General features: G+C 37.7%; 1 protein-coding gene across 2 annotated transcripts in view; it reads left to right on the plus strand.

Moving 5' to 3' along the window:
* LRP6 (LDL receptor related protein 6) overlaps positions 1-12,620 on the plus strand; it is a 99,728-nt gene that overhangs the window by 27,331 nt on the left and 59,777 nt on the right. For both annotated transcript variants that reach the window (XM_057373437.1, XM_057373438.1), the window contains exon 3: positions 5,642-5,839. In XM_057373437.1, the coding sequence (XP_057229420.1) occupies positions 5,642-5,839 (198 nt within the window). The remainder of the gene's footprint in view (positions 1-5,641; positions 5,840-12,620) is intronic.

Below are 12,620 nucleotides of genomic sequence, written 5' to 3' on the forward strand. Positions count from 1 at the left end.
GCTGCCCCATCCCCGGGCAGGATCGGCCCTTTCCCTTGTTGGAGTCTCCATGTTGGTGAGTGCCCGGTCCTCTCCCCTGCCCTGGATGTGTTAGGTTSCCATTAATTGAAGCAGTAAGTGTGACTGTAGAGCAAAATGAAAACTAAAAAGCAATTTGCACCCAGGAGTATACACCTACAAGCAGAAATGCATTTTTGTGTATTCTGCTGCCTTAAATCCTGGGAAAGTGGCTGTTCCCTTTCCTCTTTGCTAGTGACCAGTAGTGTTGATGTCTCCAGTGGGCTGTTCCAAAGGGTGAGTCATGGTGAACATATACTATGCTTATACATTAATTACCCATCACAAAATTACAAAGCCACAAAACTACTAAAACCACAAATGTTTCAGCCTTTTTTTTGAGCAAAATGTAACTTCGTGGGTTTCTTTTTTTAAACCCTTTAAAAGTCTGAAGAGTACAGGATCTGTAAGGAGCACAGTAAGAGGTGCTGTTAGAACTCCCCTCTTGCTTCCTGTTGAAACAGAGTCAGTGCCTGATCTCCTTCTGTGCTCCTCAATTTCTGCAAGCACATTTCTCCCACTGGTTCAGGGCAGTATGAAATTTTCCCCACCTGTTCATATTGGATTTTGCAGTGCTCCAGTTTAATGTTCCCAACTCTTTATTTTCTCTGTGTGTTTTGCTCTGCATTTTTTTAACAGATGAACTCTAGTGAGTGAAAACACAGYAACAGATGTTACATGAGATGAAGGCATGTGTTTAAAGTTGCCATTTTCTAGTCCTACGTGGAAAACTTGGGAGCATTTTAYAGCTGAGTAAGAGGGACTCCTAGCTTTCTAATATAACACAGTTGTAAACTGGAAAGGTTTTTTATACCTAGCAGTGAGTCTTTATAGTACTGAGTAGTAAATTTCTATATATTTAGATATAGAGAAGATGTTTATTTGTTTTTCAGATGTCTGTTCATTTTTATCATGTTCTTATGTTTATTATACATATATTAGCATTAATTTATACATAGTGTTTTGTTTAATGTGACAGCTTTGTKAGTTAAATGCAAAGAACAATTACATTGTTTTGTTAAAATAGTTGAACRCATTTTTCTGTAAAACTACTCGAGGTATTATCGTCTGCAGGAAAAGCTTTGAACTAGACAGTGTGAAAATGAAGAGGTGTTTTTTTTCCAGCTGAGTATGAAGCCTTTGGCCAGTATTCAGGCATTTTGAGGGCCTTTCTAAATGCTCTGGGAAAACATTGTTTCTTCTCAATAAAAGCCAGGTCCACCTASGTTTGTATCTCCAGAATTAGGTCTCCCACTGAATCTCCTGTGTAATGTAACCTGTCTCATTATGCATTAATTACAATATGTCCCTTTATTTCTATTCTTCCTCTATAGAGATATCTCTCCTCTTCCTCCCACCCCCTTTTTTTGTGTTTTGTTTTGTAAGGAGCATCATGTAGCTTTTGGTTTAAAACAAGGCCATATTTTATGCAATTTTGTGGTGTCCTAAGACTGATTGGTGTGCASCACTTTCTTGCAGCAGAATAAGTGATTTAGTGATTCTAGGGAATGATCAAAGTGGCATCAGGTTGGTYTCCATATCATAAGGACAGGAACTGCACTGAAAATGTGCTGAGCCCCTTGATGACATGAATTAATTGAATTGTTAAAAAAGCCTAAGGAATGATGGTTACATGTAAGTAAGCATGATTTGCACAGCAAACAATWGGATGAAAATTATGAAAAAAGAATTAGCAGAATGTTGAAATGTGATGTGGAGGGTAARGTTCAGCATGGCTTGGCAGAAAGTTGAAGTTCTGTAGGGCTTCTTGAGGAAGTCAGGAATCAAGAACATAAAAATCATCCAGTTGATAGTGATGTACCGAGAGAGGGCCTGAATAACAGGAGGATCTTTTACTGATGAAAGACTTAAAATGATAAAAAAGATATCTCACAGAGGAAAAATTGCAAAAGGMTCTCATGAAACTGAACATGTTGTTCTCTAACTTCAGTTGATGGAAGTCAAATCTCTGATGTATCTCAGGTCATATCTCTGATAGTTTTTTTTGACCTAATCTTCTCTTTTGTTGTTCTTGGCTGTGCCATTCTGCCCTTCTGTGTTTTAGTACAGGACCCACTTGCAGCTATGGTGAGCTGCATCAGGGGATTGATGGGCCCCAACTTAGAGCAAACTTCCAAGCAGCTCTGAAAGTTACATTCAACTAATCCACTCAATCAACTAATACACTTATTTACAGAGACAAGCTATTGTAAAAGAGTACAGTTTTCTSCTAGCTAAGAACATYTTTTCTCTCATGTTTATCTTGATTGTATCCCCAAAGGGTATTTCTTCCTCTCTTTTATGAAGAATTGTTTCCATATTTAATTTATATGTACATTTTTTGCTTTTCCTGGAGGACTGAAAATACTTTCTGACTTTTGCAATCGATTGAGAAATTTCATACTAAAATCTTCTTGTGATACTTTTAGACCCCTTATTTGAAAATCCATTTTCTGTGTCTTTCAATGCTGCTGTGTGCTTCTGGATTGCAGTTCTCATCCCTCTGTGAATTTGCCTCAGAAASAGTCTCCGTTGTAGTCTGTGAACTTTTTTTCCAGGGATGTGGGATATTCTGCTSTCAGGGTCCCTCGACTTTATGGGCTTTTTGCAAAAGAAGCTCTGTTACATATATTTATTCATCACACAGAATCAACTGTGAAATGCTGATTAATCCTTTTTGTTTGGTTGGGCTTTTGTTTTGCCATGGCAAAACCTTCTATTTGAGGCAAATYAAAACTGCAGTTACAACTATATGATGGATAGTGATTTCTGAGGCCTTTTAGGAGGAAGTTTTGTTGCCTGGATTCACTTGTGCACCAGGATGCAAAAACTAAAAAATGCTACATTTGAAGAAGCATAGAAAAGGGTTTGTAGGAAAAAACTATCAAGCCTCTTTCTCTGTTTGTTAATAATTTGTAATGAAGGAATAACTTTTAAGATAAACCAACATTCTGGGCCACAGTCAGACAAAGCCAACTCAATCTTTTTTTCATTTCAGTCTAAGATCCTTCCTCTCTTCTCTAAGTATATGTCAAATACTTGATGTGCCTTAACTCTTTGGAGGGGGGCACGACTCCATAATATTAAAAATTACATGCATAGATAAAAAAAAAAAACAAACTTCATTGTTGTTGCTTTGTTTTTCTTTTAGATTTTTGCAAAAGCTCAYAACCATTTCCAGAGTCTGCTGGTAAAATTAAAGTCTGGATGCCTGGATTTTAATTGTATAGCAAGGTATAACCAGATGATTTAGCACAAAACATTACTTATAATATTTTGCAGTATGCCATGGGCTTTGGTGGTGGTTATTTGTTTGTGTGGAGGTTTTTGTTTGTTTTTTTTTTGGTTGTGGTTTTTTTTCTTTTTGCAGCTTTTTGTTTATTGTGGGTTTTTTTTCTGAATTAAAATAACTAAATGTGTTTGAAGAGGATGAGGAAGAGTGACAATGGCCCTTACCTTGTTTTCATGGCTGTCAGCAGCTGGAGSATGGCTGGTTCCAAAGATTTTTAATGGAGACATTAAAACCCACAGCCTTGCTTGCAAAGTGGAGGAAAACAAACATGTGAGAGTGAAAAAAACCCAAACTGAAGAAAGTGCACTGAGGTCACTGGAGCTGATTGGAATTATTACTGAATCTTGAAGCCAGTTCTGTGTGTGTGTGTGTGTGTGTGTGTGTTCCTCTGACAAAGGAGATAGGGCTGGTTTTGTGAAGTCTGGGAAGCCTTTTCTTTCTTACCCAACTACCCTTACCTGTTTTTGCTTGAGTAATTGCAGCGTGCATGAGAGGTGAGAGTGAGGCAGGGAGGAATATGAGGCTGTACCGCGATTAATGAGCTGTTTCAGTCAGAAAAAATCACTCCAGCAGGCTGGTCAGAGCCTTGGAACMTATTAACCTTGATTTGGAAGTCTACRACTTGACAACTGGGGCAAAGGAGGGCTGTCTAAATAAGTTAAAAGTAAATCTCTTTTTCTCTCTTCTTTCTCAATGCTCACTGGTGAAATGCTGCCTGACTTTTTCTAACATTTCTTTTTTTAAGTGTGCTTTCTTACTGCATAGCTTGACCAGGTGCCTTGSTACCTATCCAGAAATAATTTGGTGTTTGTCCTTCTCCCTGATGAAAAAAACCAGTTTAACTGAGGCACTTGTTTTGCCTAGAGAAATCTCACAGGTTCTCCTCAGATTGTTTTGTGCTCTGTGTTAAGATAAACCTGTTGKTGTATGAAGAATGACTCACTTGGGGTCAAATAGGGCAATATTTGTGTTAATCAGCTGCATTTCTGTCCGCAGATATTACTGCACATTAAAACAAACATTCTGTAGACATGAATTAAGGAGGAAGATATGACATGGAATTTCCTGACTCTTTAAAATAATAATAACAAAAAAAAAAAGGAATAAATCTTTGCCAAGAATAACTTCATGTGCAAGTGTTTCTYAAATGTGTTGCACATTTGTTTTTCTTTAGAGGATGAGTGGCTGGGCCTGTTCACATGTGGGCACCATACACTGGCCTGTTGTGGCTGTGTGATGATCTGAGTTTGTGTAAATGCTTTGGGTCTTTGCTAAGCTGGGTTGTTGTGACTGAGCCAGCCTAGGGAGCACAGATACAAGCAGGTAATGCTGGCAGATGTCATCAGGCTATGAGAAGCAATTTAGGGCAGTAGTCTGTTCCAGCTGCAAAAACAATACACAGCAAGCACCATGGACACGCTTTGGCTGATCTGTTTRTATTCTCTGTTGCTTCTGTTTGGTTATGCATTCTGTCAACAACCCACAAAAGTAAATCCATTCTCTACCACCTGCAGAAAAAGGACAAATATTCTYACCCCCTGCTAGTCTCCAGCCAAAATAAAAGCAGTTTCCCTTGCTTTGCCTCAGTCTTAAATGTAACTGAATATCTCCTCTCTCCCCTCTACTTGTTAAATAATGTTTTAAAATTGGTGTATGTTACGTGTTTTAAAACTTGCTTGTCCAGTCTTAAAAGATTTTACAGAGGGTTTTTCCTCAGTTACTGGGTGCAAGTTGTGCTTCTAAACATGTTGACTTACCTGCTTGYCTCTGAATTTCTCTGGGAAAAAAGAGGGCATGAACTGCCACCAAATCCACTTCACTGCATTACATGCAGCTATGTCTGCTGTAAGTCTGCACACCTTTTTCTGTTCCCCCCTAAATTCTGRTGTGTTAAAGAAGCTGTTGTGCTTTTAGGATAATCTGCCATATTAGACTTTGCTGTTTGGTGCTGAATTTTGAGATGGTTGGATCTGTTGGGTATCTCCAACTTTGTCACTTGACCTAAGGAAAGAAAGAAACATATGGAAGTATAACCTGACACAGTACTGCGGCTTTGTCTTAAGTTGTTTTTCTTCAGCTTTTTGTGAAGTAACTTTGCTTTGTTTCACAGGGTATGTGCTCCTCACCCAAGTAAAACAGAGCTCCACAAATATTGTCTCTGCAGAACAGGGAGTGCCTTTGTCTTTACTGAAAATTGTAGTCAGTGTTCCAGTTGTAGATTTATACATGATTGCTTTTTTTTTTTTTTTTTTTTTTTTTTTTTTTTTTTTTGTCTTTTTCACATAATTGTAGGTTCATGTACTGGACAGACTGGGGAGAAGTGCCAAAGATAGAACGAGCTGGGATGGATGGTTCAAGCCGCTCCATTATCGTTAACACAGACATATATTGGCCAAATGGACTGACCTTGGATTATGAGGAACAGAAACTCTACTGGGCAGATGCTAAACTGAAYTTCATCCACAAATCCAATCTAGATGGAAGTCATAGGTAAGGAGTTTTTGGTTTATGTGTGTAATGTGGGGTTTTTCTTAGAGGATGCTGTTTAAGCAATATTGTAATCTGTGTGGCAGYGAATTGTCACATTAGAAAACTTTTAAGCAAACCAGTCCTGTCAGAAACTTTTATCCTTCCCCCTCCTCACCTTTTCAGCACTGTGGAGTTTGTGCTTGTCTTCAGGGTATCCTGTAACTCTCACRAAGACTTTTCTCMGAAACAGTTCCATAAAAAAATCCTYCAGTCCTCTTCTTAATTGTGAAAGACGATACAGCAAAATTGTCCTTTTGCAGTAGGTCTTCTGTACAGTGTTGCAGTGATATTCAGAAATGCAGAAAACAGTCTGGAAAAAAKGGATCATTATATTTCAGTTTTGTTAATCCTAAAGGCTGGGAAATTAGTGGAAAGCAGTCCTTAAAAGAGAACTATGCTAAAATGACTGTTTTCCTGTTTGTTTAACAGTTTTGTAGCAATGATGTAATACTTTTGAATCCTGTCATGGCTGCTTCTTAATTAAGCTATAACCGGTACTTTGTATATCTGCATTTATCTTTAATTTGAGTGATGACACTCTTCATTAGATGAGCTTTGACAAGTACTGTTAGCATGCACAAATAAATCACAGTTTGCTTGTGCCCAAGGTGTCACATGGAGACATGACATTTTGGTGAGGTCTTTCTTTGCAATTTTTGGTGTTGTTTCAGCTGCTTTAGCTGGGCATGAAATATCTTTTCCTATGCTCTTGATTCTGGCCTCTTAGGGACTTGTCCATCTTTCACCACAAATGTTAATTTGACATAAAATAATCAATTATATTAAAAAGATCATTGTTTTGTCACTCACACTGGTGAGTAGGAGCATAGGCAATGTGCATGAAACCACATCCACTGTCTTCCTGTGATATTTATTTTGAACGACACAATTTCTTTATAATGCTGGTTTGAAAGGTTATGTCACTTTCCTCCTAAATTCTGCCTATTAAGTTATCAAAAGTTCATGCAGTATGTTCGTAATGGTGTTTGTTCATGGAAAGTACCAGGAGTTGGATGAAATTTTAAATTTGTGTCCTGGAATGTGTAAGTATTATGACTAGCTTGGTTAATTCAAAACATGGACTGTGGATATCTGTTTTGAAGTAGAGCTTCATTTGCTGTTTGTTTCACCAGAAAAAAAAACTTATTACCATAAAGAGAGAAATATTTCATACTGATACCTTCTTTCAAAAAAAAAAAAAGACTGTCACATAAGTTTTCAAGCAATGTAGAGAAAGGGATAGAAATTGCCATATACAGTAACTGGAGTATTTTTTGTTTTATCTGGTGTCTCCAGCCTTTCTTGTYCCAGAGTTACTTCAGTGTTTCATGCTGGTACTTCTCCTTTTTTAGTCTTGCTTTGCTACTGACGTCTTTGCAGTTTATCTCTTGCTGGTGATGTGTTGCACAGTGGTGTAAATACACTTGGTTTGGGGTTCTGTTTTCATTGTYGTGGTGTTTATTCTTGGGTTTGGGGTTCTGYTTTCATTGTCGTGGTGTTTATTCTTGGGTTTGGGGTTCTGCTTTCATTGTCGTGGTGTTTAYTCTTGGGTTTGGGGTTCTGYTTTCATTGTCRTGGTGTTTACTCTTGKGTTTGGGGTTCTGTTTTCATTGTCRTGGTGTTTACTCTTGKGTTTGGGGTTCTGTTTTCATTGTCRTGGTGTTTACTCTTGRGTTTGGGGTTCTGTTTTCATTGTCGTGGTGTTTACTCTTGRGTTTGGGGTTCTGYTTTCATTGTCGTGGTGTTTATTCTTGGGTTTGGGGTTCTGCTTTCATTGTCATGGTGTCCAACAGCTGCCTCATGACATGGAAGTGAAGTCACCAGAATCCCAGTAGTTACCTCATTCCACAGTAAATTCTCTGGAATTAATTAAGCCTTTAATATATATAAACATATACAAGCAATTTYGATTTCTAGATCTACCAATTCTTCCTTACATAGCCATAAAAACCAAAGCAGCAGTGCTTGAGGTTGGGTTTATTTTTCAGATGGATAATTTCAGGATCAGGAATATGTCGTGGCAGTATGTTAATGCATTTGAGGGGCAGAGAGGGAAGTCATCCCTCAAAAGGARAGCACACATGATTTCCCTTAAGCACTCAGAGGCACAAACCAATTCTAACAGCACCTGTTTTTCCCTAGGCATGTGAGAAGGTTCTGAAGAGTCAAAAAATAAGTCAACATCTGTATCCAGGCATTTTTGGTTCATTTTTTATTCGTTGCAATTACATCATTAGGAGGCAGAAAAAAAAAAAAAGAGATGTGCAGAAGTTAAGCTTTTCTACAGTGGGGCTTCATGGAGTGGTTTTTTTTTCTGCTGTGACCTCTTAGCCTCTGCCTGTCTTAAGAAAAAAGATCTTCTGAGACTATCCAAAGTGATTTTTTTTGTGTGTTAGGTACTGTCTTTCAGTTACCCAACAAATTCAGCTTTCTCAATATTTTACAGCTGTAATTCTGTATTTTGTCTCTTAATTATTCATATTTTTCAGTAACTGATTCAGTAATACTAAAAAAGAGAAAACAATTTCTATTCTGCAGCCAAAGCAGAAACCTTTTAGATTTTCCTTTTCAGTGAAGAAAAACTACCCAAAACTCACAAAGCCTTCAGTCTTCTTTCCTAGCCATCTCCAACCCCCTCAAAAAATAGCAGCCAACCAAAAAAAAACCCAGGAGTTTTCCACCACCTTTTAAGAGGGCTGTCTGTTAGGGTTTTTTCTTTAAGAGGTAGGTGTGGGGGAGAACAAGATCATTATCAAGTGCCTAATCTAACTTGAAGCACACTCTTTGGTTTATTTAGACACTGCCAGTTTTAGTGATTTTTTTTTTTCTTGATATTAGACGACTCTTCTAAACTGTTGCTTTATTTTTATATTTAGTTGTTTTGAGAGTTTTTGTTGCTAATTTTTTCTTGATTAGAACAGATTCTTTTATTTTGTCCTTGTGAAGAAGTGTTACTAGTTTTTCTGATAGTTTCCCTAATGTCAGCATGTCTGGGAAAAATTATGCATCTGGATGTTGGAGCTATTGAAATGAAAAAGGCAAAAGAGTTATTGAAAGACACATACCTTCATAAAAATTGGATCTTCTAAATCTGGGTAGTTTTGGTAACTTAGAAAAGGATGCAGATGAGTAAAGATTTGGTCTGTCAGGTTTTTAGTGTTGCATTACAGGAGGTAGGAAAGACTCTGTAGCAGGCAAATGATTGTAAAAGCTTCATGTAAAGTAGGATGGTGTAAGTTTTCATTGCTTTGGGAGAAATGTTTAGTAGGAACTAACATGGTTCTAWMAAAAAAAAAATTCAAATAGTTCAGAGAAAACTGATTTTGTGGGTAGGAAGGTGAAAAAATACAGTGTAAATAGGAAAAAACATGGTGTCACTGACATTAYTAGAGTATTGAAGTTCAGACTTCAGAGATCTAAAGTTTGGAAGGAATTCTCTAGAAATTTGTGATGTATTTCTAAATCTGTAAGAAATCACAAATATTTTTTGTTCTTTTCTTCCTATACTCTAAATATTACCTCTCTACACCTGGCACTACACAGGTGGGAGGAATGTGCAGAGAGAGAAACAAAGTACAAACTTTGATTATTGGAAGTCGGTGGAATTTTTGTCACCCTTTCCAACAGGACTGGAGTCACAGTGAGCCATTAAAACCAGTACAGAGCAGGACAGTTCTGGCAGCAATACTCTGTTAAATACGTGGCAGAGTCATAAATTCGTGAGAAAACCTCTCCAGCAAATTTTACAGGGATGATTATGGCTCATTACCTGCTAGCTGTGGGATTTACTAGCCCTAGCTGCTCCAGTGTTGGACTCATTAGAATAAAGACAGGTAGCCCAGAAATTGGTGACTAATGCCCTTGATTTGCCAGTGAGAGAAAGGAACACACAGTTTTTCATGTCAGAATGCAATAATTAAAGAGCTAAATTGATGCATAGAAGAGATGGTTTTGTTTTTTGCAGCTCTCGCCCTGCTCTTATCAGAGGGAACAGTTGCTTTTTGTGGGACTAATTAAACAAAACTRAATTGCAGACAGCTCTCCTGTGAGTAGAGTCCCCAAGATAGGTTGGCCTGCTAAGGCAGTTCTTGAATTAATTTCCTCTTCCTTTACCCTGCAGCAGCAGTTCTAATTAATAAGTTAACACGTTCCTGGCTGAAGGGAAATGCACTTACAAGGTCCCCCAGGAAGTGTTTGTGCTAATGAGATGGTTTTTGAGGCCACTGTAAGAAAACATACTTSCAGCAACTGTCAGAAAGCTGGGAAGCTCTTGCAAGAGGTGAATGTCTTAAGTTTGTACTTGAGCATTGATTTTCCTGGTTTCTCTTTTCAAGCAGCAGCTCATGTCTGTCTTCCAGATGATTAGTTGCAGATTTGTTGAAACACTAAAAATACAGTATCCCTGCATTTAGAAGAGGGTTTTTTTTTCCTTATTTGCCTGTAATATGTACAGTATGTGACATTATGTATAAGGTATAAAAATCTCATGTTCTGTTTATATCTTTCTGTGTATTTCTGTGAGATAAAATTGTTTAACACCTTCAAGCAATGAAGAGGAACCAGTCAGTGGTGAGATGCCTGTTTCAATATCTCACCAACACAGGCCAGTGCAGAAGCCAAATAATGCTCTAATTAAAACTATTAGAGAATCCTGCATAAATGGAATTAATTAGATGATTTGGACATAGAACTATGGTGAATTTCTTGGTTTTTCCAAAAAAAAATGCTGGAAATGTGGAGCTTCAAAACAGCTGTTTGCCTGAAAAATGACCCACAGAATGACTTAATTTCTCAACCATAGTTTGATTTCTGATTGACTGTTTCCGACTTTCATTGCAGATGGGATTTAAAATGTCATAGCTAGAACTGTTTTTTACATATTCTTTCTGGAAACACATGGCAATCRTGGCATAAAGAGGTGGCAAAAGACAAAAACACCTTGGTCTGAAAAGAGAGCATTATGTCCCACAAGTCATGTTTCCTGCTAGGTAATTAAAAGCAGGCTTGTTTTCTGATGGGGCATTTGAACAGGCATTCATGGTAAAAATCCAGCTTAGTTTTCTGAGCTTGCTTTGCTAATGTTTTTGTTAGGTTGGCAGGAGAGRAAGTCCTGTGAGCTGATGGAAGCAGAGCTCACATCCCTCTTTGTGGCATCCTTCAGATGATGTTTTATGKTTGTCTCTTAGTCTTTGATCCTACTTCATCTGATGGCAGGGTTCATGCTCTGAGTTCTTTGGCCACTTGCTAATATTTCCTGTTGTCACAAGTCAAACRTGTGTAATTCTTGCAATTTTGTAAATACTCAAGGCATTAAGCAATCTGTAGATGAAGAAAAAGGTTTTGTTTAAAATCATTTAGTTTGCTTCRTGCAAACCTCTTAGATGTTTCCTCGAATATGATGAGCACTAAAAGCAGGGATTTTTTTCCTCCTTTCTGATAGTCTGGGAGATGGTAATAGATATGGGATCCCCCATAGAGACAATGGAGAAATGGAGTGAAACCTTAAAAACATCAAAAGTTCTTGCACCCAGCCCTGGGARCTGAACACAGGCAGCTTCAGGGGTCACCTGAAAGGAGTTTTGCTACTGTGAAGCTGCAATGTTAATGGTTTAGAGATGTACAGGCCAAGACATCTAAAGTACCCCAGGTCTTCTGCAGGTGTTCTGGCCAGTTCTCAAGACTAGAAAACTAATGCAGCCAGGGTAAAAGGGATTTGGTTAATGGAAAGCGTTTGTTTGTTTATTTTGATGGAGAAATGCTGTTGTGCTTGGATATAAAATATCAGTTAAAATTCTAGGAGGGTAGTTCTTGTGGTATTTTAAATTTAAATTATCTTGATTGTTGGTGGCTTTCTTTTGGTGATCTGAATTATTAAATTTTGCTAGCTATAATGTAGCTTTGAGTGCTAGTACTAGTTGAGAAAGAAATAAAGGCTAACTGAGGAAATCCTGGTTGTGAAAAAGGGCATGAATTTAATGTTTTTGGTCATTTTTCTGTTAATTTTTATTTCAAGTGAGTTTAGTCTTTGAAATGTATATTATCCTGAAGCAGGAGCTTTTTGGTCAGTGTTAATATAAAACTGGATAGACTGTCTATGAAGTTTCATGTATGTATTCYATTTCAGAGTTCAGCAGTCCCTTTTGTAATTCCTGCTTTAACTTGTTTATTGTTTGTTTCTTTTATCTGCACAAAGTGTTTCACGGGACTCTTTAGCAGAATAAGACTAGAACAAAGGTGAATATATTTAAATTGGGTCTATATTTTCTCTAGATAGTAGAAAACTCTTTACCATAGCAAGTATTTATTGTAATTGCATTTCTGATTACTGTGATGATAAATAGTTGTAGTTGGAAAATCATGATATTCAGCACAGATGGAATTTAATTTCTATTGAACCTGCTTGTTTTCTCTCACTTTTCCCCTTCCCACTTTCCTTCTCTGCTGTCCCTTTGTGCATTTCCTTCTCAGCCAACTCAGCAGAGATRGTAGCATTTTAAATGTCAATCACCATCCAGATTTTTRAGACAAATTTGCATGATTATATGCTTGGCACAGGGAAGATTATTAAAGTTAGYGTGTGCTTAGTACCATCTATTATCCAGCCAATTTGAATCTTGCTGAAGCCCTGGAGATGTCTCCTGCATGAAGAGGAGACACTGCTCCTTATCCCCAGCTCTCACTTTCCCATCATCTCTGGCACCTCTTTCTAATGAAACTAATGGTACAAGTGCAGCAGTTTGAA

Source organism: Malurus melanocephalus, unplaced genomic scaffold, assembly GCF_030028575.1.
Source record: "Malurus melanocephalus ecotype Western Australia unplaced genomic scaffold, MMel_1.1 scaffold_197, whole genome shotgun sequence".
NCBI classification, from domain to species: Eukaryota; Metazoa; Chordata; class Aves; order Passeriformes; family Maluridae; genus Malurus; species Malurus melanocephalus.